A 27,657-nucleotide genomic window follows, 5' to 3' on the forward strand; every position below is an offset into this window, starting at 1 on the left:
TCTGTAAATAAAATGAAGGTTTTTACTGTCGAAAAATGAAAGGATCATAAATTGAAAGCTGTCTCAAAGCAGTAGTGCTTTTTAGCACCTGTTTTATGGTTAGCATTGCACACATTCATTTGGATTTTGAGAACATGTGGGATCTTATAATTTAAGACAGAAATGTGAAGGAAACTGCTTTCCCAAGTTAATAAGGCAGTGGGGGTGAGTGATGAGGAGGAGGGTGGATGATGCTTTTCAAAAGGGAAAAAAAAACTTTTAGGTAAGTAATTTAATTTTTTAGGATTTTAAAATTATTATTCACTTAAATTTTTCCTCCTCTGACCATCCCACTCTCCCTTTAAAGTACAGTGTTTTTTTTTTTACCATGAATTTTCTAGAGTTACCTTCTCTGGAATATTTTTTCTTCATAATAAAATGGAGAATTCAGAATGTATGTGCAGTAATTTTTATACATTAACAGTAAAATGTCCTCTCATCATATATTTCACCAGATCTCATAACTTTGAAAAATACTGTTACATAGTATTACTTGAAAGATTTATATAACAATTCCCAAAGTACATTTTACACTCCCATTAAATCCAAACTTCACAATGCCAAGAAAACACCTTAAGAAAGCTTATTAACACAAACTATGAATTTGAAATGATTTAAAGTATATTTGAAAAATAGAAGTCTGTGCTCTTTGTGAAACATAGCATGTGTGTACATATGTACAAATGTAGAGTCAATGAATATCATAATTACATTTTAATTATTCTGGAGTCTAAAATTTATGATCTTTCTGAGAGGAGTGACTGGTTAACAGTGCCTGTTGCATTGATTTCTTTAAGTTTTTAAGTGGAAGTTTCCTTTAGAGTTACAGGGAATTCTAATTTTCAAAATGAGTAAAAGAAATAGATGTTGTAAAAGTCTTTAAATTTGCCCATTCTATCCACAGAAAACAATTCCCATTTACTAATTCATATACATTGCAAAGATGATATTCCTCTAATAATTTTGATATTCTCTTTATTAGCTTCTAGATATACCACATATCTCTGGGCAGCACTTTGATCAACTATCATGACCTTTGTCTCTCTGGTAGAGGTACACAGGTAAGAGACACAGGTGAAAGAGTAGATGAGAGACACAATATTAATTTCTATATTTGTGTGGTTCACATTCGTTTTTCCCAAACTGGAGAGTAATCTTTTTGAGGATGGAAGAAGATTTATCCTTGTGCCAAGCATTAATGTCTTGCTTATAATAAGCATAGGCTAATATGTTTAGTAAATAAATAGTTAATAGTAATACTTTTATCTTTGTTAAAGATTCAGGATATAATACCCAAATCTGTAAGGAAAAGGACAATAATCCAAAGTTCCTTTGAGGTTGTGCAGTTTGTGATTTAGTGAGTTCCTAACGTTCAGTCATTCTGAGTTTACCTTCATTTAACTTACTATATATGTAAGCCTGGTCATCTTCATTTTCTTTCTTCTTTCTTTCTTTTTCTTTCTTTCTTTCTTTTCTTTCTTTCTTTCTTTCTTTCTTTCTTTCTTTCTTTCTTTCTTTCTTTCTTTCTCTCTTTCTTTCTTTTTCTTTCTTCTTTCTTTTTCTTTCTTCTTTCTTTCTTTTTTTTAAAGATTTATTTATTTATGATAGAGAGAGAAAGAGATAGAGAGAGGCAGAGACACAGGAGGAGGGAGAAGCAGGCTCCATGCTGGGAGCCTGACGTGGGACTCGATCTTAGGACTCCAGGATCACGCCCTGGGCCAAAGGCAGGCGCTAAACCGCTGAGCCACCCAGGAATCCACTCTTCTTTCTTTTTCTTCTTTCTTTCTTTCCTTCTTTCCTTTCCTTCTTTTCTTTCTTTCTTTCTTTCTTTCTTTCTTTCTTTCTTTCTTTCTTCTCTTTCTTCTTTCTTTTTTTTTCTTTATTAGGGAAAGGGGGAGGGACAGAGGGAGAAGGAGAGAAAGAACCACAAGTAGGCTCCATTCCCAGGACAGAGCCCAATGTGGAACTTAATCTCACATCCCTGAGATCATGACCTGAGCCAAAATCAAGAGTCTGATGTGTAATGGACTGAGCCACTGAGTGCCCCAATTCATTTTCAAATCAGTTATATCCCTATAAACACACTCGGACTTACATCTTCTATCCTATACAAGTTTTGCATAAGTAAATATTCATTCCCACATTTTAAATCAGGTTTATTCCTTCTGTGTTTCTGTAGGGTTCATGGAATTGTCCTTGATTATTCTCCCTTATTCTCTAATCTCTTAAAGTTTTATGTTTTCTTACTATTTCTTTGCAGTTATAATTATCAAATACATAATTGGAGGGGCACCTGGGTGTCTCAGTCGGTTAAGCGTCTGCCTTTGGCTCAGGCCATGATCTTGGGGTCCTGGGATCAGAGTCTCTCACCCAGTTCCCTGGTCAGCAGGAAGTCTGCTTCTTCCTCTGCCCCTCCTCCTGCTCTTGCTTTCTCTCTTTCTTTCTCTCTCTCTCTCAAATAAAATCTTTAAAAAATTATAAAATTAAAAATACATAATTTTATCATTTTCTATATTTCTTTCTTTATGAGGAATAGCTTTATCTTTAAAATTGTGTCAATATTTTTTCTCCCAGTGCATGCAGGGAAGATACATGAATCTCAATAAATCAAGTGAATAATTAGTTTTGATGGACCTCAGTTTTAGATGAGATTTCATCTCAGAGATTTTTTTTTTAATTTTAATTTTTAGTATTGTCTTTATAAAACTTTGGTGAACTTTCTGATGAAGGTAAAGTTAAAGTATATGTTGTAAGGGAAATATCTCAAAGTTGGATTTTGTATTTAGAAGGATTTTGAATATTTTTTACATTCATAATTCCTGTTTTGTTCTTCTTATCCCCTAAATTGTCAAACTTTTCCTTGGTATTCTGTATTTTAGTTTCTTCAACTGAAAAATGAGAGAGTTGCACTGCATTATCTCTAAAGTTCCGTGGTCTGACAACTTAAATCAAAGTCCTGGCCCTCATGAGATTTCCAAAAGAAAAAGGACATATGAATTCATTTTAAGAAAAAAAGGGGAAAAAGTCAAAGGGCTTAAGAAATGAATAAATATATTAGATTGCTTTGAGCATATGGGCCTTGAATCTAAAACTATCAATTTTATGGATTTTTGTTGTGTAATAAGGACGTTGATTCAATGAATGTGATGGAAGAATGAGTGAAAAAACTGCTAAGACAATTTCATGGCACACTAGTTAATTCCAAAAGCAATAATAATAGCCTGCCTTTTTTGTGGAGCCCTTCATTTGTGTGAAATATATTGCATGAATTAATTTATTTGATTTCCAAACTTCACAAGGAGATAGAACAAATACATAATTTTCATGTAGACAAGTCTTAGGGCAGTTACTTTGGAAAAGAGGACAATTTTTCTCAAAGCTAGGACTGCATACAATACTGTTTTTACACCTGCTATATGTTTATTTAGCCTGGGTTTGAAACTTCCACCAGTGAGTACTAGATACTAGTAAATCATTCATTTACACAGATAAACTCAGCCTAAGATATGTTCAATGACTTCTTTCATCCCAAAGTGATGTTAAACCTCAAGACCTAGGTATCTCTTTTTTTTAAATAAATATTTTATGTATTTATTCATGAGAGACACAGAGAGAGAAGCAGAGACATAGGCAGAGGGAGAGGCAGGCTCCCTGTGAGGAGCCCAATGCAGGACTTGATCCCAGGCCGCGGGATCACAACCTGAGCCAAAAGCAGATGTTCAACCACTGAGCCACTCAGGTGCCCCCAAGACCTATGTATTTCTTGATGGTATTTACCCTTTTCACCTGCTCATAGTTCCTTGATCTTGTTCAGAATTGCCTGCAACAGACATATCATGTTTCTTGAAATGCACACAACACTTGAAATTATGTTTGCATCTTATACTGTCCATTTGATATTTTATTCTTTTTTCTTAAATTTTTAGTATGACTCTTCTGCCTGTGGAGATATTTAGTGCAACTGCAAGCAAAATATTGCAAATGGATGAAATATTCTTCATGAAGTCAACCTCATGCTGGACTATCTACCACATGCACACACAATAATGTTTGTTAAATTGAATAGAATTGACAGTCATAAATACGAAATAAACTGGGTAAGTTAGTGCCCTTTATAATTCCATCTGTATCATAAAACCCAACATTAGAAAGGGGGTTATGGCTCCAGTGCTTTCATTGCTCATTTAATGTTTAGTAAATGAGTTCCCTGCCTTTTCAAATTTGTAAAATAGGCTTGAAAGCCAAATATGAAAATTGTGAATTTTCTGGTCTCTCACATATCGATTTTTAATTTCTATTGGTATCACAAGTTTATAGCTTTAGTTTATAGCTTTATCAGCTATAAATTATTTACCTACCATATTCTATACTATATCTTGTTCATATTCCCTGATTTAAGACCCAAACTTTCCCTTGAATTATCACTACTACCTTGTAGTGAGTCTCTATAATCTTCCTCAACAGAAGCTTCATACATGGCCAAAACGGTCAGTTTAAAACACAGATTCCCTAGGATAAAATTGCAACCTCCAAGTAGAACAATGAATCCCTTCATTATTTGCAGTATATGTACAGCTCCAAGCTTACTCATTCTTTTCATCCCTTCAACCAAAACATTGATTTTTCAATCATGACATGCTCTTTCACCTGTGTGCTTGGACATTATTCTCTCTTCCTTGAATACCCTTCTCTCTCCTCTGTCAACTTCCCCTAGTTAAATTTTCAATTAGACATCACCTCCTTTGAGAGGGCCCAAATTAGAAATTGCCCTCTTTGGGAAGCTTTATCTAATACTTTGTAAGATTGGGTTAGGTCCTGCTCCCTTGACATCATGGGAGTAATCATTTATCCCACACAATGTTTTGAGATTGATGGGTTTTCTATTCTATTGGCTTTCCACACTATAAAGTCATTGAGGGTCAAAGACTCTGCCTTGTTCTCAATTAAATTCCTGGTAATTAAGAGTACTAAAATAAATACAAATGGAATGAATAACTGAATTACTTTTTTAAAATCATCCTGGTATTCTTCTTGACATTAGTGGGTTAAGGTTTAAAGTTCATCCAGTTTTGTTCTATGCCAATAAAGGAATACATTCCCATTTTAGCGGTTTATCAGAGAAAAAAAAATGCTACCATTTTAAAAACAATTCTGTACAATATTTGACATTTAAAAATTATTATAGATCGTATGCATGTATGCACGTATGAATCTGAAAAGTTTTATGATCTTATCAGATGCGGAAACAACTAGAAAATACATTATAGTGGGTTTTTTTTTCCTCAGGAATTACCAATTAAAAATTTTTTTTTTCCTGCTTCGAGTCTATTTGCAGGACTGTCATTTCTCTACCTTTTAATAAATATTTATTTACCACACTGTGAAGGCACATGGTTAGGCAGAGATAGTCAGCAAAATGGTATTTTGGAGCAATTGACTAGTTCCTTGCAGTGAGCAGATCTACCTTAGCGGGAAGAAAATGGTCAGATATCTAGGTCTCTGGTCCCTCTGAGCTTAGACTGCCCAATGAGTTGAAAAGCACCATATGTTTAGTATTGTCTTTCCTTACATTTTCCATGGTCTGTAAGAGGCAAGAACCCCACAGAATCTTCACTCCTCCAAGGAGAGATTGAGACCTGAATCTCCACTGACTCAGGAGAGCATTGCATAGTTCCTCCTTTTACAGTTGTTAATTGAGACATTTTCGGGGAGTACAAACTGGAATCCTTATGAGATATCTTACTGGAATCAAGTCAACTCCATACCATCCTTAATATAGCCTCGGTATGTCTTTCATAGCAGGATTATGCCCGTTGTTTTCATAAAACACATCTGGAACACAAAGGATTTGGATTTTTATTTTCATTAAAAGAAAATAAAATTGTTTTAAAAGAAGGACCATTTCCCCCCTTTAAACCACCATTGATAGAAGCAGAACTGCGGAGAAAACTTTTTTTTTTTTTTAATAGGGTCAGGGAATCTACTCTGAAGACTCAAGTAATGTAAATTGTTTTTTCCCCTATAGCTGAAATTGCTATGTTGCTTTTAAATTTCCCAATCCAAATTAATGAACAATTTTCTCTGTAGTATAAGAATGGCTTTGGCAGTGCAGATCAGAGCAATCTCTTCTTCATTAAATTGGGCAAAGAGGATTCACTGGTTCTCAAACTGTTAAATGGATATTAGGGCTTTTAATGAATGGAACATTTATTTTTGTGCCAGCTCAACTAACAACATTGACATGATTAGCATACATTTTGGCAACTGTTCTAGCACAAGGTGTTAGTAAAAAGGGGCTTTTATCTTTGAGCTTAATTTACTTTAACTTTCCTTGTTATAAATGCTTTTAATGTGAATGAGATGTTTTTGTAAAGGAAATCCTGGCACAAGAAGTTATTCAGAAATATGTCTTTTTATTAACGTTACAGGCATTTCTCATGCTAGAGACGAAGCCTCTACCCCGAGACACGTGAACTTTCTTCAAATTTAGAAATAAATAGAATATTTTGTTACTTTTACTCATGGTGAAATCACTGCCCTTAAGAGGATTTTTTTTTACCTTAATGGTGCTACTTATTTAATATGTAGTTCCTTCCTTTAAAAAAGAGAAATAAGATACAAAGATGACTGGTAGAGGATGGTTTCCTCCACTGCCATACATCAATTATGAATGAAAAGTTTTGGGGGTTAAATGATCTTAGTTTCTTAGCTCAGGTGCCTCTTATACAAAAGGAATTTCCAATAAAAATATAATTCCTTTTTGTAATAAACAGCACAGCTTCCTATGTTTGTTTTATTTATTCAAATTGTCAAACCGAAGAAAACAAGAGAAATGAGTTAATAATACGAATTCAAAAGGTCTTGGGTGTTTGCATTCAATTTTTTTTGCAATGTATTTTAAAAATGTATCGAAAGCCATTGTAACACAGCTAACAAAGGATTGGTTATAAGTATGTAGTAAAGCAAATGTCTATAGTTGATACTGGACCAAAATTTAATATGCGTGTGCATATGCACGGGTATAAATTTTCATATGAACTCCTGTCAAACATATAGGCATACTATTATACATATATATATATATATATATACATCTATATATATACATATATATACATCTATGTCTACACACATATAAAATGATTTACTCAATGTTTAATTGAGTAATGAATTAGTTTAATATAAACTTTAGCAAACAGAATATTTGCACTTTACCCACATTTACCTCTAGAAGCAAACAAATGCCAACAGCAGGCACTTCAGTGAAAGAACAAGCCCATGTCCAAATATAAGATGGTAAAAATGAGAAAGAAATTATGAAAATATATACCTTTAATTTGCGGACATATAAACACGTTTGGTACAGTACAGACACATGATGCCAAAAAGTAGAATGATCCAGTTTAAGCTAAACACATTCCTTGCGTATACAGATATTTTGCTATAGCTCTCATATAAAATAAAATTCCCAGCTCACACAATGAAGTGAAAGAGATCAATCACTAAGGAACCAGCTTGCTTCATTGCAAAGGATTCAGTAAAAGCGAAGTTATCAAAGAAATCTGCTGCTGGGCTTACAAATAAACTCTTGGACCTAATCCAAAGCCAAAGAAAGGAAGCCAGAAATGGTAGCCAACAAACCTAAACAACAACAAAAAGATAAGTATAACTTTTCTATAAAGGGCTCAACTAAAACAACCAGTGATGTACACACTAGCTTCTAGAATAATTCTGCTTTAACATGATTTTTATTTTCTCCTGTGATAAATGAGTTCAAGCACATGAAAACCTAAAATATAACCCAAGTAGAAAGTACTACTGACAAGTTGTCAAAGCACCAAAATGTTGTGAACACCTAGGAAGCAACTGAGGATTGAAACATTTCTTTGCTCCTGGCTGTTTTCCTTGGACACAATTTCCAGTTACAATGTCTGTAAAGGAGAATATACACATTTCCCCTGTAATAATAGCAAGTGCAGTGGTACAGGGAACAGAAAGCAATTTGAGTACACAGAAAGTGAGACTCTTCAGCAGGTCAAATCTTTAACACATGGCAATGCCTTCACCCTTGCTAAAAAGAAACTGCGCTTCTTGGTAATGCTTTCTCTTTCAAACTATACATGATGTACTGGTGAGGTAATAAACATTCTGCTTACGGACGCATTTCCTTTCTTGCAATATCATACATTGAAGTGCAGTGAAATTCAATTTATTTCAATTTCATATTTCTTAAATGTTAAAAACAATATATTTAAAATATACTCTTTCATTAATTTCATGTACAACAACTGTCCTGTACAATACCTCGAAACAGTTCCCTGCAAAGGAGCAGCTGATGCCCTCTTGTGGTTAAAGGACTTTTTCGACAAAAAAAAAAATGCAATGTACCATTTCTTACCTTATTCCCAGGTTCTATCAATCTGCTTGGTGAATGAAAGCTGCAAATCATGTCCAAGCTTTTTTTTTAAATATATATATATATTTATAACAGTTCTATAGCTGTTAGTACTAATTTTCATTAAAAAATGCTGTACACATTTTATAACCTCTGATTTCGAATTTAAAAACCTGTAAACAGCTTATTTACAATATAGTACAAGTTATAAATTAGTTGTTCTTCATTGGAACTGTCATCTACACACTCTTGTTTAGGTGATGAAGACTACCCAAAGCCAGTTAAAACAGCTCTGTGTTATTCTACAAGAAAATATCAAATATTAGAAATAGCCATTGGTTTCCTCTCTCTCATATGCAAGTCAATTTTTCCTTTGAGTGGAATTTGTACTTCCAAATTTTCGTCTTCCCTGTGGTGCTTTTTCCCCCTCCTTAAACAGATGTATATGCCCATCCCTGTTACAAGTGTGATAGAACCCAAGCTTATTACAGACAGAGCTACGAGGGTGGGCACACAGGACCCAGACTCGATTTTCCTATGGGTTGGTTCTATTGAGATCTGTGGTTCTTTCTCCTCTATGTTAATTTCTGGTTCCTTTCTTAAAAGACTCTCGATGTAGCTCTCATTACTGACAGTGTCATTGACAAACAGGTTCACCATGACTGTGGAATGGAGAGGTTCGGGATACCCATGATCGCTCACTTTCACTAGTAAACGATGGAGTCCATAGTCTGTCTGCAGCAGCGCCTCTTCCAAAGTAATGTTGCCGGTTTTAGGGTCAATCCTAAAGGACTCAGGCCGAGGACCTCTTCTTCCAATGATGCTGTAAGCTATGACAGCATTCATGCCTGTGTCTTTGTCAACAGCATAGACCTCTGTAACTGGTGAGCCGGGAAGTGTAGAAGGCAGTACCAACAGGTAGGACATGTTAGACTGAGGAAATAAAACAAGAGGAGGGTTGTCATTGATATCAAGAAGCAGAATTGTGATTTTTGCAGTCGAAGAGAGGGCAGGCTCACCCCCGTCAACAGCTTCAACCCACAAAGTATAGGAGCTTTGCTGCTCTCTGTCCAAAGAGACTTTGGCTCTCAGCATGCCCTTTCCTGTGTCTATGACAAAAATATCACTCTGGTTCACCACCGAGAGGGCAACCCATCCGTTTCGTCCGGCATCGGCATCTGTTACACTAATTACCCCAATCTCACCATACCCTGGAAAGTTTTCTGGCACAAAAAAGCTGAAGTCCTTGTTGATAAACCGAGGACTGTTGTCATTTTTATCCAACACTGTGAGAGCCACAGTGGCTACTGATTCCCTGGGTGGCTTTCCAGAGTCAACAGCTCTGACTGTGTACCTGTACTTTTCTTTCTCTTCTCGGTCCAGCTGAGTGGAAACTGTCAGAATTCCTGTGACACTGTCTAAGGAAAAATATGATGGGGCATCAGGTCCCAGGAAATATGAAACTTGGCCTCTCTCTCCACTGTCAGCATCTGTCGCATACAGCTTAGTCAAAAAGGCATTGGGTGCATTATTTTCTTCAATAGTTAGTTCCAGCAAGGGTTGAAGGAAAACAGGAGCATTGTCATTGTCATCTAAAAGTTGCACTTTAATAATTTTTTTGACATGAAATCCCTCAGAGTTCCAGGCCACCACAGCTATTTCATAGAACTGCTGTAGCTCATAGTCCATTAGTTTTGTGGTTTCCAGCAAATACTCATTATTGTATGGTTTGTAGGGTGATAACCTAAATGGTCCTTCACCGTCCAGGTAGCAGTTCACCTTGTATTTACCTTCTGGATCTCTTATGGTGAAGAATGCAATTGGAGTGTTAATGGGTTCTAGTTCTTTCAGGTAAACAATACCATCTACCTCATTTGCTATATAACGAGGAACAATTTCAGGTGGTCTGAAAATAACTTTGATAATGGTCACCAGGGCTGTGGTCACAGCAGGGATGCAGCCCGGCCCATTAGCAAGGATGGTGAGCTTGTGAGTTTGCAGAACACTTCCCCCAATCTTACTGAAAAGTTTAATGACTCCGGTGGTTTCATCCAGATGGAATAAATCCTTGGACGCTTGGGGAACTTTCTGGCTGTAAGAGTAGGTGATCTGAGCATTGGTTCCCAAGTCTCTATCCACAGCCTGGACAGCTGCGACCGGTGTGCCCACTGTAGCATTCCCAAACACAGTGACATTGATTTGTGAGTCAGCGAAGAGAGGGCAATTGTCATTAATGTCAGTTATGCCAATGGTGAGGGTGGCGCTGCCCAACAGTGGTGGAGACCCACCATCCTCTGCTATGATGATGCTCACGTACTGGTCCTGGGTCTCCCTGTCCAATAGTCCCATGACAATGAGGTAGGGAGTGCGCTCCCCATTCTCGTTCTCCTCCACATCCAGGGTGAACATGCGATGGTAGTCCAGTAAGCGGTAGGTCTGCACCCCATTAGTGCCTATATCTGGGTCCATGGCAGGATGCTCTATGGCGAGCCGGGTGTTTATAGGTGCATTTTCCGGGACCCAGACAGAGATCTGGGAAACGGGGAACTGGGGGGCATTGTCATTGACGTCCCGGATGGCGATCTTCACCTTGACAAACCTAAAGTATTCCTGAGGCAGGACCAGTACATCCAAAAGCAAAAGACAAGAGTCCGAGGAAGGGGAGGAGGAGATGGAAATGCTGCCGCCCCAGGCGGCTCCGCCACCTCCTTCAAGACACAGGGCCTCCCGGTCGATCTCCTGGGCAGAAGTGTGCAGCTCCCCGGAGCGGTTGTCTAGGGTCACGTACTGGCCGCTCAGTCCCCGGGAGGCCAGGCTGAAGGAGAGAGGGGGGGTGCGCTCCGCGACCGCGCGCTCGGGCAGCTGCGACAGCTGGTCCTGCCTCCCGGGCGCGCGGGGCACCAGCCGCAGGTCCTCCGCCAGGCTGCCGATGAGCACCCCCGCCGGCAGTCCCTCGTTCAGGCTGTACAGAAGCTCCGTGGCCCGGCTGTAACTCGCGAGGCAGCTGAAGGGTCCCACGAAGAGGAAAAGCAGGAACAGATGCTGCAAGGGGGGGTGGGGGGAGAAGGCTCGTTACAGACGCGCGGGAACACGGGGGCTGGGGTCCGAAACCCGTGCGGCTGGGTCAGCGTATTTGCCCCCATCCCCGTTACCAAGGGCAACCCCTGCAGTCGGAGAGGGACGAGGAGGAGGAAACTTGCTGCAAGGCAGAAGTGTAAGGGGCAACATTGTCGCCCAAACTTACATTTTCTGTTCCCTTTCCAGCCTCCCCTCTCCCCGCGCCGCTCTCCATCAGCCCCCCACCCCCACCCCCCGAGCCAGAGAGCATCCCTGGAAACACACGCCAAGACTGGAGAGCCCCCAACTCCGGGACTGCGCCACGCCGCGGGGAAGCCACCCGGGGAGGCTACGGAGAGGGGGGAGGCTGCTGGGGAGCCAGGGCCGGCAATTCATCAACTGACTTCCCATTGAAACGTTTCTACCACTGAGGTCTCCGGAACGCGACACGGGTCGCATCCCCGAATACGAGACCCCCCGCAGCAGCAGCAGCAGCAACAACAACAACAACATCGGTAATAGTAATAATAATATGGAAAACGTAGAGGTGCTTTCCCTTCCAAACCAGCCCACCCCCCCCCCCCAATTAAATAAACACTTTAGGTCTGAGAAGTGATTTTCATTTTGGCTCTCCACTAGTGTCAAATCGGAAGGATCTGGATCTCCACCTCTTATCAAGCCCTCACTAACCACCCCCCCACCCGGCCCCCCCGAGGGACCAGAAGTAGACGCCGAAAACGCTTAACGCAAAAACAATTTGTCCATTACAGCGGCCAGTCCGGGCAGGTGCCGACAGCAAGAAAGAATCCCCGCGCCCCAGTATCTCCAGTGGATCGAGCCCCCCCCCCCCCGCCCACCCCCAACCTCATTCGCCTACATTTCAATTTCGGAAACTTACTCTCCCGACCCAAGGGCTTTGCCAATCTCGTGCTAAGATAAAGAAAGACACCTCACCCCCCAAAACTCCTTTTCCCTCCCTTCCAGCCTTCGCGTGAAGTTTGGATTCCGGGGAGAGGCTTTTTTTCTTTTTTTTTTGCAAAAGCTGCCTCGCGCGCGGCACCGCCGCAACCGGGCGGGGGGCTGCAGGGCTCCCGGACCCCAACCCTTACCGGCAGGTGGCTGCGGCTGCTGCTGCTCCTGGGACGACTTGGACGCCCCATATCCAGGCGCGGGTGCCGGGTCGCCGGGCGCCAGCTCAGAGCCGGGGCCCGCGAGCAGCGCGCGTTCCCTCGGCCGCGCATTCCCAGGGCGGCTGCGGTCGGCGCGCTCCTGACCGGAGGGCGGCACAAGACACTCCCTCTCTGTTCATGCAAATCGCTGGGGGAACTTCAGCCAATAGTCACCGGCTCGTCAATTAAGGACGGGGGCTAACGGGCGTGGGGGGGGGGGGGCGGAGGGCACGGGCTGGGGCCGGACGCCGCGGGAGGCGCCCCCCGGCCCGGGCCCCGCGGCGCGCGCGCCCACCAGCCTCGCCGGTCACAGCCCGAGTCCACAGGTTGCGGGCGCGGGAGGGAGAATTAGCATCAATAAAGAAGCCTGCACGTAGATCCGCTGGAGAGACAGAGGGAAGAGAGAGAGGGAAGAGAGAGGGGGGAAGGGGAAGTGGGCGCCACCGAGCAGCCGCAGGCGCGATCCCCAAAACGCTTCGCTTTGCCACCAGCTCTCCGGAGACACTTGCAACCGAGCGGGGTTTGCACAGGGAGGGGCGGGGGGGGGGAATCCGCGCTCCTCTGCGGAGGGAACGGACTTAAAACTCTCCTTGAAGGTGGTTTGAGCCCAAAAGGCAGCTCGAGCGCCGCGGCGTCGGTGAGGGCCTCGACGTGCTCCCTCGACGTGCTCCCGTCCCGCGCCCTCGCTGGCGGCGGCGGCAGAGCGCGCGGGGGCTTCTGGGTGTCTCGGCCTCGTGGTCTGCACCTGAGAGGCGGGTCGTGGCTTCCGGCCCCGGGAGGGAGCCCCGCGGCGGCGGCGGCGTGGAAGCTATTGTGTGGAGACTGACGCGAGGAGTTCTGCCGGCCCCGCAGGTTGCACCGACTTCTCTGAGGGGGGGCCTGAAGCCTTAGGTAGGAAAAAAAAAATCGTTACTTTTCAAATTATCCCCCCCCTTTTTTTTTCTTCCTGGGAAAAGTGGCCCTTTCGAAAGGAACCCTGAAGGGGTGTGGTGCAAAAAAAAAAAATGCTGAGATTATTTCCTCAGACTGTCACACTACATTGCCACCAGAGCTGTTTCCTCATTTATAAAATCAGGGCTGGGGAGAGACTCCAATACATTAAGTCTGTGAAACACTTTTTGATCTGTGGGGCGCCATATAAGTAATGCAAAAGGCCATTGACCTTTCCCTGAGTAGACATTTCTCTTCATGTCTGGGCTTCCACGTAGTCTCTGCACTGCCCTGAACATAAAAAAAAAAAAAAAAAAAAAAAAAAAAATCCTCCCCACTGAATATTTAGTGGAGTGGCTGGGCCCAGAATAGAAAAATCTTCCTCTTGGGTCAGAGAAGGATCTGACATCCTGTGCTTTCCATAGGAACCACTTTAATTTTCCTAGTCTACCGTATACTAACTAGAATATGAATTGGGGTGGGGGTGGGGACCAATTGTTTAGCTCCTTCCTATTATCTCTTCATCTCTGTTAATTCTAGAGACACAGAGTCCTGCAATGGACAACCACCCTACATCAAAACACTCGGTCTGTGTAACTGTTTCTTATTGCACGAATGGGACCCTACGCGGAGTCCACAAGCAAAATTCCCTATTATACGTATCTAGCTTATGACATGGATCTGATTTATAAAATTAACTCCTTTAAGCTCTTTACAGTGAAATTGGAGGGCTGCGAAGAGGTGAACACACACAGCAACATGTACTTGTGGGTGTGAAGTCATTCTACAGCTGATAAAGCACAGTCCGGCAAGTGATCAAGCACACGTACATCTCTTCTTCTTCAGCAGCTGACTCTGCCCTGCAGCTGAACTTTTACCATAATTGGTAAATGTTTACTGAGGGATCTGTAGTTGAAACATATCTGACTCCAAAAATCAGTATCAAGCTCCTTCTAAAATGTGTTTAATTTGTGTCTTCACACAATACCCACAGCTTCTGGAAGTTTGGGGCACATGGCCAGAGGCAGGCAGTAAGTCAGCAGTCAGAATACATGCAAGCGGGGCCCACTGTCTGATTTTTTTTATATATAAAGATTTTATTTATTTATTCTTGAGAGACACAGAGAGGGAGGCAGAGACACAGGCAGAGGGAGAAGCAGGCTCCATGCTGGGAGCCCAATGTGGGACTTGATCCCAGGACCCCGGGATCATGCCCTGAGCCAAAGGCAGATGCTCAACTGCTGAGCCACCCAGGTGCGCCCCACTGCCTGAATTAATTTTACATCTCTACAAACAGCAACAGTGCTACACTGTATATCCCCCTCACAGTTCATGTCCTCTCCAATAAGTTAAAATCACTCACCTTTTATTTTGGTGAAGATATAAAATTTCTCTTCCTAATTTGTCCTTTGCTTACAATGACACTACACAGGAGCTGTAGTTTACAAAGACGATCCAATTGAAGTGACATCACCTCTTTGTTATTATTTTGAGGACAACCTTTAATTCTCCCTGGACTCTTGCGCTCTTTCTCTAATTTGCAGTGGATACTTTGGGCACAGATGTACCATTTTCAAGTGTCCCCATCCCACATCCCAGCAGAGTTTTGGTCTTCTGACCATATCCAGCTGGTTTCTATGAAAAGGTAAGTGTTCCTCTTCCGCTTCATGAAGTAGGCAAGAAACTAAATCTGTGTATTCTGTAATACATAGAATTTAGTAATAATATATTTCTAGAGTGTTTCTAAAAAGCATGGTCATATGAAATATAATGTAAGTTGAAACGCAGAAGTTAAACATTCTGGAGATAATGCTTAGAATGACAATAATAACTCCCATCGCTTTGTGATTGCAAAGTCCCTGGATGGAAGTTTGTCATCAAAACTGGAAGACCTTGGGACAATTTGAGGTAAAACCTTCAGGTCACAATTCAAACTGTTAACTGAGGTACTTGTTATTATCTTTCCTTTTTGAAGATCTAAGCAGAGGTTTCATGCAGGGTTACACTGTAATTTGGCCTCAGGGAAAAAAAAAAAACAAAACAGACCAAATACCCTTCTTTTTTCTCCCATACCTTCATCCTGGCTGCAGTGAAAACATTCCCAAACTCTTGTTCCTTATGATGCCAGCCCTGTGACCTGCCGTCTGGTGTCACATAGTGCTTTCTAAAGATGACCTGGAGAGCTTCTGTTCTATTCCTCCCTTGAAAATAATACTTATGAACTTCTCAGATGTCTCAACTGCACTGGGCTTGCTTCCCAGGTGTTTTATAAAAATTGATCTAGAAGAATAGTTAGATTATATACCTCCCAAGCCTATTTTTCCTATAGAAAAGGAAAACAATTTGATAAGAGTAGATGGTACACTGAGCAGAGTGAGGAAATTTGGATTCTCTGGGTTTTCTGGGTTATTGCTAGGATACTGTGTGACTTTAGGTAAGAAATCACAGGTCTCTGTTTCAAATTTCCCGTAAATACACCCCTACACTCTGCAAGGACTTATATGCATTAAATAGCTTCCCTAATATCTGTCATTAACAGACACTGAATAATGATACACAGGTTAGATAATTATTTTCTGCATGACATCCCTGAAGGTTAATAATAATTCTCATTTACTGCAAGGTTCTCTCCTTGTAGTCTTATCTCTTTATGAAGTGCGAGCATGCTTGTAACTGTCCATCAGGATATCATCTTCAAACTTTGTACATTTATCAAATATACCCTAAAACTTTAAAAATATTTGAGGTAACTATGTTTTCCAGGTAGCTTTTATATTGAACTATTTAAAGTATTTTAAATATATACACAGATATTTAAACCTATTTTGAACCATAGTTCTATAAATGCTCTAATTAATTCAAGATTGAGAATAGGTATAAATTTATAATATGACCTTAAGATTATTCCATTTCTGCTTGTTAATATATGAAATTAGCTGTCCTTTTAGATGATTTAGATGTATGTATATATGATGTATATTATATATGCATAAATATAAATAGTATAAAATATAAAACATATATAAAAATTCAGTATAATATAAAATAATTATAAATAGGTAATTAAATATGCATTTGTATACAATATTTTATACATATATTCTTTTACATAATATGTGTGTATGGAATGTATGTTTATACACACACACACACATTCCTTTTCTGATCTAACAATCAAGACTGAGAGCTGATCACATTTATAAAACCAATGCAATATTTGAAAAATAATAAAATTGACCATTTATTGAGTGTCACTTATGTTTTAAACACGCTACTGGGTGTTTTACATGTCTATTTGCTTACTGTTCATAACAATTTTACAATGTAGGTATCATTATTTCAATTTTACAGACCTAAGTTACATGAGTATCAATATCTGTGGCCTCCAAAGCTCACATTCTTTCTGTTCTAGTACACCCTTCTCATCTGAATAGACGGATCTAGGGCCTATATACATTTAGATGTATTTCAAGCCAAAAAACATTAATCACTCAAATACAGTAGGAAAAACATTGGAGGTATAGATTTGCTATATAATGCCTTTTTGAAGTAAGAACTTCTTTAGTCAGTTACTATGTTCTAAACATATATATATTTCGAGAGAAACACAAACTCTTCTGTGTTTGACTAGCTTCACTCTTCTTACAACTTGTAGACTTAGAATACATTTTGTGCGTAGATTTATTGTGTGTACTTGAAAGTCCTGAAAAGTTCTAAGTAATTTTATGGATTGCCCAGCTAACCCTCATTTTATACATTAGTTGAAAGCAAGATAAGTGGTGCATAACTAACTCAAATCTTAAAAATACTCCTATTTCTTGGAATAGTAGATTTTGGCCTCAGGATTGGATCTGATGTTAAAGGATAACTTAGAAAAAGAACAGTTATTTTCTTACCATCCATGACTTCCAAAAGCCTTGATATTAAACATTGCCATATGTACTAGTCAGTTATTTTATATTATTTTTCCAATTTACAAATATGTTTAAGAAACAATACTGCAGAAGCTCCCCCTTATTTGCAGGGCTTATGTTCCAAGACCTTCAGGGGATGCCTGAAGCCATACATCATACTGAGTGCTGTTTTTCCTATACATATGTGCCTTTGATAAAGCTTAATTTATAAGTTAGGTACAATAAAAGATTAACAATGATAATAAAGTAGAACAATTTTAACAATATACTGTAATAAAAGTTATGTGAATATGGTCTTTCTCTCTCTCTCTCAGAACATCTTACCATTCTGTACTCACCCTAGTTGTGATGACGTGAGATGGTAAGACACCTACACAATCAGGTGGAGTGAGGGGTGAACAGAATGGCACAGGGACTGTGACCTAGCATCAGGCTACTGTTGACCTTCTGACAACATGTCAGAAGGAAGATTATCTGCTTCTAGACTACAGCTGCCCATGGGTAACTAAAACCCCTGGAAAAATTGAGGAAAAGGGGTGGCTGTGGGGGGGGGTGGTTAATTTAGGTAAATTGTTGTTCAAGTATATTAAACTTAAAAAAAAAAAAGCCTACTTGCATTTTTCCTACACAGCTCAGAGATTAATTGTGCAGCTAATAGGAAATTAGCATATCGGTTCTTTTGCTAAAAAAAGCTGTATAATTACTTTAGTAAATAAATATACTATTTATACTACTTGTACAAAAGGATGCAAATAAGGTAATTTAGTATAATACAAACTTGTCTTCTAAAACATTTAACACTGAACTGTGCAATTTATGTGACTTTTGTAAGCATTAGACTATACTGATACTTTCTTTTTGTTTTAGAAAACTGGGTGTAAATGGATCTTACATTTCTCCTCTTTCCCCACATATTCCAATAGGAAGGGTAGAGTAGGGTAGAACAGTTAGTAGGGTAGAGCAGTTCTTTTATTTTCAGAACTTAATTAGCCTCACTTTAACAGGGATAAGTATAGCTAGGCAAAGTCATCAGAAAACCCCAGGCCTAATTTTAGCTCACATTTTCAACTTTCTCTCCTTATCCTCAAAATAAATTTTAAAAGTCATTTCCAACTCATTTAAATTTCACATTCTTTCTTCTCACTTCTGGTAGAGGTGATAATGAGCAGTGAAATCATGAAAAGAAAGGTAGTAGGATTGAGGAGGAGACAAAATGAAAGGCGTGGAAAATCCACAAAGTGGATCAGCAGTGGCTGAATAATGAACAGTTCAGTGAATGCAGTTTATCGATGACAGTGTGCCTTACTTCCCGGAGTCAGACCCTGGGAGACTAGAAAGAAGGCAGAGGTATGGGCTGTGAGAGGATAAACTAATCATAAGCCCTATAAATTAGCATAGAAATTAGGTCAGGGGCAAAACAAATCCACTGAAGGAGAGAAATCATTTTACGTTTTATTTTAGGGCACTGATCCCATGCCCCGTGTTCTTCAGATACCAGTTCTTCACTCGCAGGCTGAAGTGTTACATTTGGAAAAGCTTCATGAAAATTTGTGCTCAGGTAATGTTTTTACACAGATCGACAGATCTTTAGCCTGGCTTTACAACATCTCTTTTTATCTGATTCTTTGAATCTAAGGTAGGATTGTTAAAACCTGCGTGACGGCTCTGATCCCAGGGTGTGTGGTATATGAAAGCACTGAGCTAGTATTGCAGGGCCAATGAAAGGCTTTTTCAGTGACGTAGAAAGTCAACATTTTCATGGTGCAGAACTATGATCACTAGCTGCTTCTTTCTGGATTATCTTTTTAGGGAGAGGGTAGGGATTGCTGACCTCAATTTCACTTACTGCCAACATCTACCAATTACTGAGCACCTAACTTTTGCCAGGTGCATGGTGAGCATTAGCTCTGATCTTCACAAGGACCCTGCAAGTTAATAATGACCCCATTTTAAAGATAAAGAATCTGAGAATTTCAGAGGGTAAGTAGGTTGCCTGAGGTTACACAGCTGGGAAGTGGCCAAGCTAGGACTGAACAAGAAAAATTTGAGGTAGTTTATTTTAAGGTTGGTGAATCTTTCTCCTATATATTCACTGAAATAAGCACACATATTGAGTATTGAATATGTGCACGTTATAAACAATGCATAGAATGTGATAGCAAAAGGATCATTAAAAAATACCAAACTTGTAGGAAAATTGGACAATTATTGACAAAATGTAAATGTCATATTTATGAAATGATGCATAGTTTCTTCTTTATTTTGATTATCAAGAAAAGGAAGTCATTAATGGTCTGAAGTTATATGCCAATAAGACTTTTTTTTAAAAGATTATTTATTTATTTATTTGACAGAGAGAGAAAGTGAGCAGAGGAAGCAGGAGAGGGAGAACCAGACTCCCTGCTGAGCAGGGAGCCCAATGTGGGGCTCAATGTGGAGCTGGATCCCAGGACTGTGGGATCATGACCTGAGCCTAAGGCAGGCTCTTAACCAATTCAGCCACCCAGGCGCCCACCAATGAGACATTTATTTGGTGAAAGTAATAATGCTTATTGATAATGAAATAATAAATATTCTAAAGGCTACGTAATTCTTAATTACAGGTAATATTTAAATCCTGTCAAGTTGGTACTAACTTGATTTAAAATACAATATTAATAAGTATAGTTTTTTCTCTCTTTATGGATAAATAAACTTTTAATGACAAAATTGTTTTATTAACTTTATTTTAAATATTTCTACCTGCCTTTAGGGTTTAAAATGAGATAAATGTAGATAAGGTGACTATTACTAGATTAATATTTGTCATTACCCAGAATTTAGATTTTGTGCAATTTAACACTCATGGACAAAGGGGAAAAAGAAAGCTAGAGAGAGAAAAAGGATAAAAAGAAAAAAAATTGATTTGTGTGGGAAGCAAACTTTTTATATGATATTTTTCTCTAAATGGAAAGGATTAAAAATGTCTTGAATGTGCCATAAGCATGACATATATTCTCTATAGAAGCAACTTTTTTTTACTTTACATGTGGAAATATATGATGTACTTTCTTGAAACAAAAAGAATATTTCCACCTCCATATTTCAATACATTAAAAAAACACCCAAATCTATTAGAGTCCTGCCAGAGCTTGTTAAATGATTAAGTAATGATCATAAAAGGCATTTGACACACAACCTATACTAGTCATAAAGCTGAAAAAAACCTAAGATAGACTTGTTAGCTGTGCGCATGAATATTTTAGCATTTTTGTGTTATTTCTGGATCAAGATTGAGTCCAGGTGCCATTTCCACATAACTGTATATATGAAAGCGAGGTTCTTCTAGGCTAGACATGAACAGATCCTTGGAATCTACATCTCGGCCAGTCTGGCTATCTATGGTGTTATACCACAGCCTACATTTAACTTCTTAATACTGCAATCAAAGCAGCAGTGATTTTTTTTTTTTTTTTTGGAAAAGGATAGGTTTTCACTTCTACTTACTGTTAATAAAAAAATATTAGCTATCTTGAGTCACCTTTATATTTTTCTCTCCAGTAGATTTTGGCAATTAGGCAGCATATCCTTAGACATCATCAGACACTGAAGGACAGTAAAAACAATATAGACGGTGCTAGACCCTTTTTATTGTCATTGCCTTTGTGTATTTATAGCCCACTTTCCTTGACTTTACATGTTCATAGTCCACTTTTCCCAACTCTGTGACACTACACTTAAGTATGTTTCATATCTAATACCTCTGAGCTCTATTGACTTTGTTGGATTTCCTCTTCTCACCATTTAACTATAGGTTTCACCAAAGATTCTATTTCCTTCTAGTCACTCACTGGGGACCCCTCCCATTATAATTCTAGTCATCTCTTTCTATATCTAGTCTTCCTGATGCCAGTCCTAAAGTCCCCAAATTCTATACATCCAAAACTTCTCCTGTTACCAGAAGTTATCTACAGTTGAAAAAAGCTTTCTCCCAGGTGACACTGAAGTCCCTCCCTAAGGATACTTACTCCTTTTCATTCAAAATGGCCTGTTCTAGGTCAAATAATGTAACATGGGATGGTACCTTTAGCACAGAACAGAAATATCCATGCTTATAAACATACTGCTTACCGATTTATGAATATTTACTTTATAAATATTGTGAAACCAACAACTACTCTTGTCATTTGTTGAGAGAAGGCAAAACTGAGAGGCATAGTTTTGTTTTCACCCTATCAATACATACAGAGCTAACCATTCCTGGAACATAGCAGATACTGAAGTATAAGAAATCACACAGCAGGGAATGCCTGGGTGGCTCAGCAGTTGGGTGTCTGCCTTTGGCTCAGGCATGATCTGCGGTTCTGGGATCGAGTCCCACATCAGGCTCCCTGCATGGAGCCTGCTTCTTCCTCTGCCTCTGTCTCTGCCTCTCTCTCTGTATGTCTCTCATGAATAAATAAATAAAATCTTAAAAAAAAAAAAAAGAAATCACACAGCAGTACAGAGCATTGTCGCCTGAGAAAAGTCTGCAACCTACCTCACAAGGGGCCTCAGAGAGTTGAATTAGAGTGGTAAGGAAATAATAACAGCCATCAGTTTTTGAGCATTCACTGAACTAAGATATATAGTTGACTCTGGATCAACACAGGGGTCAGGGGCTGACCCCCTCCACCCATGCAATTGAAAATCCATGTATAACTTTTGACTCCCCTCAAACTTAACTACTAATGGCCTTACCAATAAGCATAAAAAAATCAATGAACACATATTTCATATATGTATTATATACTGTATTCTTACAATAAAGTCAGCTAGAGGATCTAAAATTTTATTAAGAAAATCATAAGGAAGAGAAAATACATTTACACTATACTGTAGCTGTTTATTGAAAAAATCCACGTATAAGTGTATCTATGCAGTTCAAATCCATGTCATTCAAGGGTTGACTGTATATACATACTCACATATATAGACACACACATATTTATATGTGTATTTATGTGTACATATGTGTGTGTTGTACATAAATTCTCACAACAGCCCTATCAGATGGGAATTATTGTTTCCAATTTAAAATAGGGACAGTAGAGTTTAAAGATTTATATATGTTATCCAAGATCACACGGCCACATTTAAAGATTTTTTTCTTTTATTTTTTAAGTAATCTCTATATCCAACATGGGGCTTGAACTTACAACCCCAAGATCAAGAGTTGCATGCTCTACTGACTGAGCCAGCCAGGCACCCCCACACAGCCATATTATAAACCTTCCAAGCATACCTTAACTTGGGCACTATATATTGGTATGCTACATAGTTGCACAGGCTGAAAATCTAATTTTGGGAAGGAGAGGAGATGGAGTATTTTAAAATCTAATGCTTAACTTATATTGACTTAGCTATATGTCCCAATTTCCTAAGTCCCTTTTGGCCTATTGTCTTAGGGCATTGATAAAAAAGTACCTTCTTTCACTCTAAAATACTGTGGTTTAGATAATGAAATATAAGGCCAACTTAAGTGAACCATATGTACAAGATTGGTGCAGAAACTCAATGTGCAATGAAAATATAACTGTTACAAAGACTTTCACGCTTCTGTGGAATGGTCAGTGTATTCTTTTCTGAAGACAGATCTAAGTGGGAAGCAAAAGAACTAGGAGAATCAAACTATAATGTGAGTCAAATGTTAATTCATAGCCGGCTGAGTCTAGGACTATGCAGCCAATGGAAGTGGGATTCTCACAGCCATTTGCTTCAGTTCCAGTTACCGCTCTTCAATGCACACTTCCTCTGGGATACTCCTTTTATTGTTTCCAAAGCTGGTTGGTCTCTCTGCTGATGAACACATGCTTTATTAAAAAAAAAAAAGACAAAAAAACCCCACAAAAAACACATAAATACCTTTCTCAGGGTATGACAGCAAGCTTGATGACTGGGAACCATTCTGTTTTCACTGGAGAGCAGTTTTATGCTTCTGCTCTGATTCTGTGATAAGGAAGAGGATGTTTTTCCTATTGCCAAGGTATGGAAGGGCATTTCATGGTAGCCTGTAGGTCGGGGCAAAGGGCCCACATTGTGCCTATGAGCCTAGGCTTTGCCGTCAGACAGACCTGGCTTCCCCATTCTGCAAGTTACTGGTGATGTATCCTAGAGTTTTACTTACGATTTTGAAGAGTCAGTTTTTCCATTTGATGAAAATGGTTGAAAATTATCAACACTTGCCATTTGCCATGCACTGTCACAGGAACACTATCCATGGTAAAGCATTTAAGCTTCGTGACAATCATATCCAGGGACTGTTAACTGTGGATGTTTTAATATGAGGTATAAAGAGGCTCAGGAATTTGCCCCAGATCAGGCAGCCAGTAATGAAAGAGCTGAGATTGGAAATGAGGCAGTGTGCCCCAGAACCTGCACTCTCTGACCCCCATGTACTTTGTCTTGTAAAACAGGACTGAGAGTACTTATCTACTAGTGGTTCATATTTAAATGAGAGAATGCTTTTAAAGCCTGTCACGGTCCTGGCACAGAGTAAGGTTCAATCAATGCTAGCTATAAAGGTTATAGTTCCATTCACTCCTTTCTCTCTCCTTCCCATCCTTCATTTTCACCCAAGTTAGACCATGATTCTTTTTATTTTCAATACCACATAATTATTGCTGTTTTTATATCTTTTTCACCAATTAAAAAGTCCTATACTGTCTGCTTAGCTTTTTCAAAATATGCTTATTCTTCACAGTCCAGCATATGGAACCTTTTTCATTCAACTTTTTTGGTGCCTTCATCCATGTCAATTTTGATTCCTAGGAGTTTTATTATAATTAGATTTCTGGAATAAGTTATCATTTTGCAGGTGTTCACATATTCTATATCATTTTTGGACAGAATAAAATTTACTCATATAGGTTTGCCATGTGGATATAAACATTTTACTTATTTCAGCATTGCATATAAATATCTTTTCAATGAAGCATCCACAACTTTGCAAACATTTATGATTGTCTACTACGTTACTAAATATTGGATATGTGTTTTAAATGGGGTGTAAAATTAAGGTTTTCTGGTATGTTTCAGTAAATATATCTCAAGAATTTTTTGGTAGTTTGTAATAGCACCTGTAGTGTATGAGGGTACTCATATGTCTACAGTGATATCATTAGTAGATAACATAAAGATTTATTTATTTACAATATGATAGTTCCAAATAGCATTTATTATTGTTTTTACTAGAATGGTAATAATTTGAGAACATAGAAAATTTCTTTTATGTTTTAATTTCGGGGGGAAATGAGTAGTTTTTATTATTGCTTTATAGACTTCATTAAACAATAGAGGTCACGGTGCCATTTTTTTCTTTCAAATGCTTGGTAAATTTCTTAGTTGCTTTGACTTGGCTTCTATTGGCCCAACTAAATAACAAGCTCTGTATAGTATCATGGTAACACAAATAGTTAATGTTTAACTAATAATTTTCAAATGGCTAAAAATGCTAATCTTTTAGATTTTAATTATTTATTAGATATTCTAAAATGTCTTCAAGTTTCACTAGCAGTACAGATAATAAATTTCTAAACACAGGAGACTCTGGTTATACAGTACTTGCATAGAACTATTTATTTAATTTTAATGAACATAATATTGTGTATTAACATTAACGTACTTTGACTATAGCATGTATTACGTAGTACTCCAATGTGAGCATGCAGAGTGTAATTAGTATTCCCTTACGAGTTAAAATGTAATGTGTGGCTAACTTTGTTTAGTGAAGCAATTTGAAATTCTTTCTTTCCAAATTCAATATAGGCAATGTCATATTCTCATTCTCATCTCTGCTAGATGGACCTCCTAGCATCCAGAGATGGTTGGTCCCATGAGATCTGCTAATCCATTTGTTCCTTTCCTTGGTCAATAAATTCTTCCCCAGAGTTCAGCAAAATGACAATAATGTAAATATACTTTGCTCCTCCAGGGAAAATATTTCCTTTTTTTCTTTGCTTTGATAAACTGTTCTTTTCATTTTTGGCTCTAGTTTAAAACATGAGGGAGAGCAATAAATGAACAACTGAATGAAAATGAAAACTTAGAGTTGCTTCCCCAGTAGAGTAAATGCCTCTGGGTAAGGAGAGACTCTCTTTTATTCTGCCTGTGGTCTATGGTATATTTTTCTTATCTGCAAAGTGCAGGAAATAATACCTTTCTCTGATGTTGTGCAGATTAAAAGTATGTCTATAAAGAGCTTAAATTTCTGTAGCAAAAAAAAAAAATCTTTTTTCACTCTCAGTGTTCAAGTAGTCTTCAATCCCAAATCTTGATATATAAAGCTATCATCGGAGCATTACGGAAGAATCCTTTTGTACTGAAGTGTCTATTAGTCTCCACTATTGTCTTTCTACCCTCTCCTACTTCTCCCTTTTCTCTGGCTTATATTTCCTTTGTGTAATAGAAAAATATATTGTTTCTAAAAATCAAAAGTATCATTAGTAAGTCAGAAACTGGGATGTTTCAGTCAAGATACAGATATTTCACATGACAAAAATATTATATATCCTGGTAGAGCCATTTTATATTACAGCAGAATTTGAGACTTTTATTTTTAATTTGAGATGATATGCATTGCAGAAATGTGAACTCACTGCTGACTAAATCTGGATTTTATGACAGGTTATATGTTCTCTAAAATCTAGTAAGCTGGTATATATAAACTGTACTAGGGTGTACATAAACTACTACTATTAATAGGAATTTAAAAACTGTATTGATTTTATACTGCAATAAAGTCTTGCTGACAACCATAAAAATAATTGGATGCTGTTATATTCCCAGTTACAGACGAGGAAACTGAGACACAGTGAATATATTAGATATATTAGGCAAGGTCATGCTGCAATAACAAGTTAATTCCAAGCTCTTGGCTGCTTCACACAACCAAGATTTATTTCTTGCTTATATTACATGTCCACTGTTAGTCTCCCTGTACTGTCACCCAGGACCAGGCTGATGAAATTTCCATTGCTTGTAACACTTCTATTTCATTTCTTAACGTTGAGGGACACTGTGTTGGGAAGGAGAAAACATGGGGAACTCATACTGATCTCTGCTCCACTACGCACATGTCTTTTCTACTGATAGGTCATTGGCCAGAACTCACCACATCTCTTGCTCATCTTGTAAGAGATAGAGAAATATAGTCCTCCCTTATGCATAAGATGGGGAATCAGATTTAAACCCTTATAATAATTTCCAAGGAAAGCTTAAGTAGCTTGTCCAAGGTCCAATAACCGGTATATAATGGAACTGGGATTTAAATCCAGACAAGCTGGCTCCAGACCCTGTACTCTTAACAGCCTCACTATTGTTAATATCTGATAACACATGATGTCATTTTATGACCTCCATTCTTGCTACAAATTATACACTTAGTGACTGATTCTGGAATAATTTACTTCAAATATCCATTGCTTTAAAAAATAATAGAGATGGCTCCTTTAAGAATCATAGATTTACTATTATCTAATATACCTCCACAGGTGACTACAGCTATGGAGCATGTTCTCAATGAATATTATATATATTTAAATTCTCTATATATGTATCACATATAATTAACATATATAATAAATATATTTATAATGTTATATTTACAACAAACAGCAATAACAGACTGTTCCAATGTCTGTCTGGTTTACTTGATATTTTAAAGAAGTGTACCTTAATTGCTCAGTCTCTTCAGATTCTTAAATGCCATACTCTGTTACTTTGTAAAGCTACTAGTCAAGAAGGAGGACAAAGCATTCAGGATAGTCTACCCATATACTGGGGCTATCAAAATTCTTTTTTCTCAGTCTACAATGAAAACCTAATATTTTAGTAACTCTAAGCCTGGGAAAACTCTACCTGGTGTCCTAAGTAAACAGATGATGAATTTCAGATTTTTCTTTATTACAATCTACATAAACTATAAAAGCTATAAATGCTGAAATTTGATTTTCCAACCCATACCCAGTCTAGTCAAGGAAAACAAAACAAAAAACTAAACACACATTAGATTTCAGAATATTTTCTTGTTACTGCCTGCTCAACAGCAAATAATATGAGGATCATAAAGTCTTGAAGAAGATACTGAATTTCTTGTGGGAATGGATAAAAGTGCTCCCTGGTGTGTTAAACTCAT

The 27,657-nt window shown here is 38.5% G+C and overlaps 1 protein-coding gene across 1 annotated transcript; it reads right to left on the bottom strand.

The window, feature by feature from the left end:
- Positions 1 to 7,353: 7,353 nt before the first annotated feature.
- PCDH20 (protocadherin 20) lies at positions 7,354 to 12,754 on the bottom strand. The gene is made up of 2 exons (XM_055335604.1): positions 12,601 to 12,754; positions 7,354 to 11,476 (listed from the first exon to the last, which is right to left on the bottom strand). Exons 1-2 carry the CDS (start codon positions 12,730 to 12,732, stop codon positions 8,750 to 8,752), a joined length of 2,859 nt encoding a protein of 952 aa, XP_055191579.1. The 5' UTR covers positions 12,733 to 12,754; the 3' UTR covers positions 7,354 to 8,749.
- Between the last annotated feature and the right edge of the window lie 14,903 nt (positions 12,755 to 27,657).

Source organism: Nyctereutes procyonoides, unplaced genomic scaffold (genome assembly GCF_905146905.1).
Source record: "Nyctereutes procyonoides isolate TBG_1078 unplaced genomic scaffold, NYPRO_anot_genome, whole genome shotgun sequence".
NCBI lineage: Eukaryota > Metazoa > Chordata > Mammalia > Carnivora > Canidae > Nyctereutes > Nyctereutes procyonoides.

Coding starts and splice junctions, on each gene's coding strand:
- PCDH20 (XM_055335604.1), bottom strand. CDS start 12,732: ATGCGCGGCCGAGGGAACGCGCGCTGCTCGCGGGCCCCGGCTCTGAGC. Junction 11,477..12,600: donor GCAGCCGCAGCCACCTGCCG/GTAAGGGTTGGG, acceptor CCCCCCTTGCAG/CATCTGTTCCTGCTTTTCCT.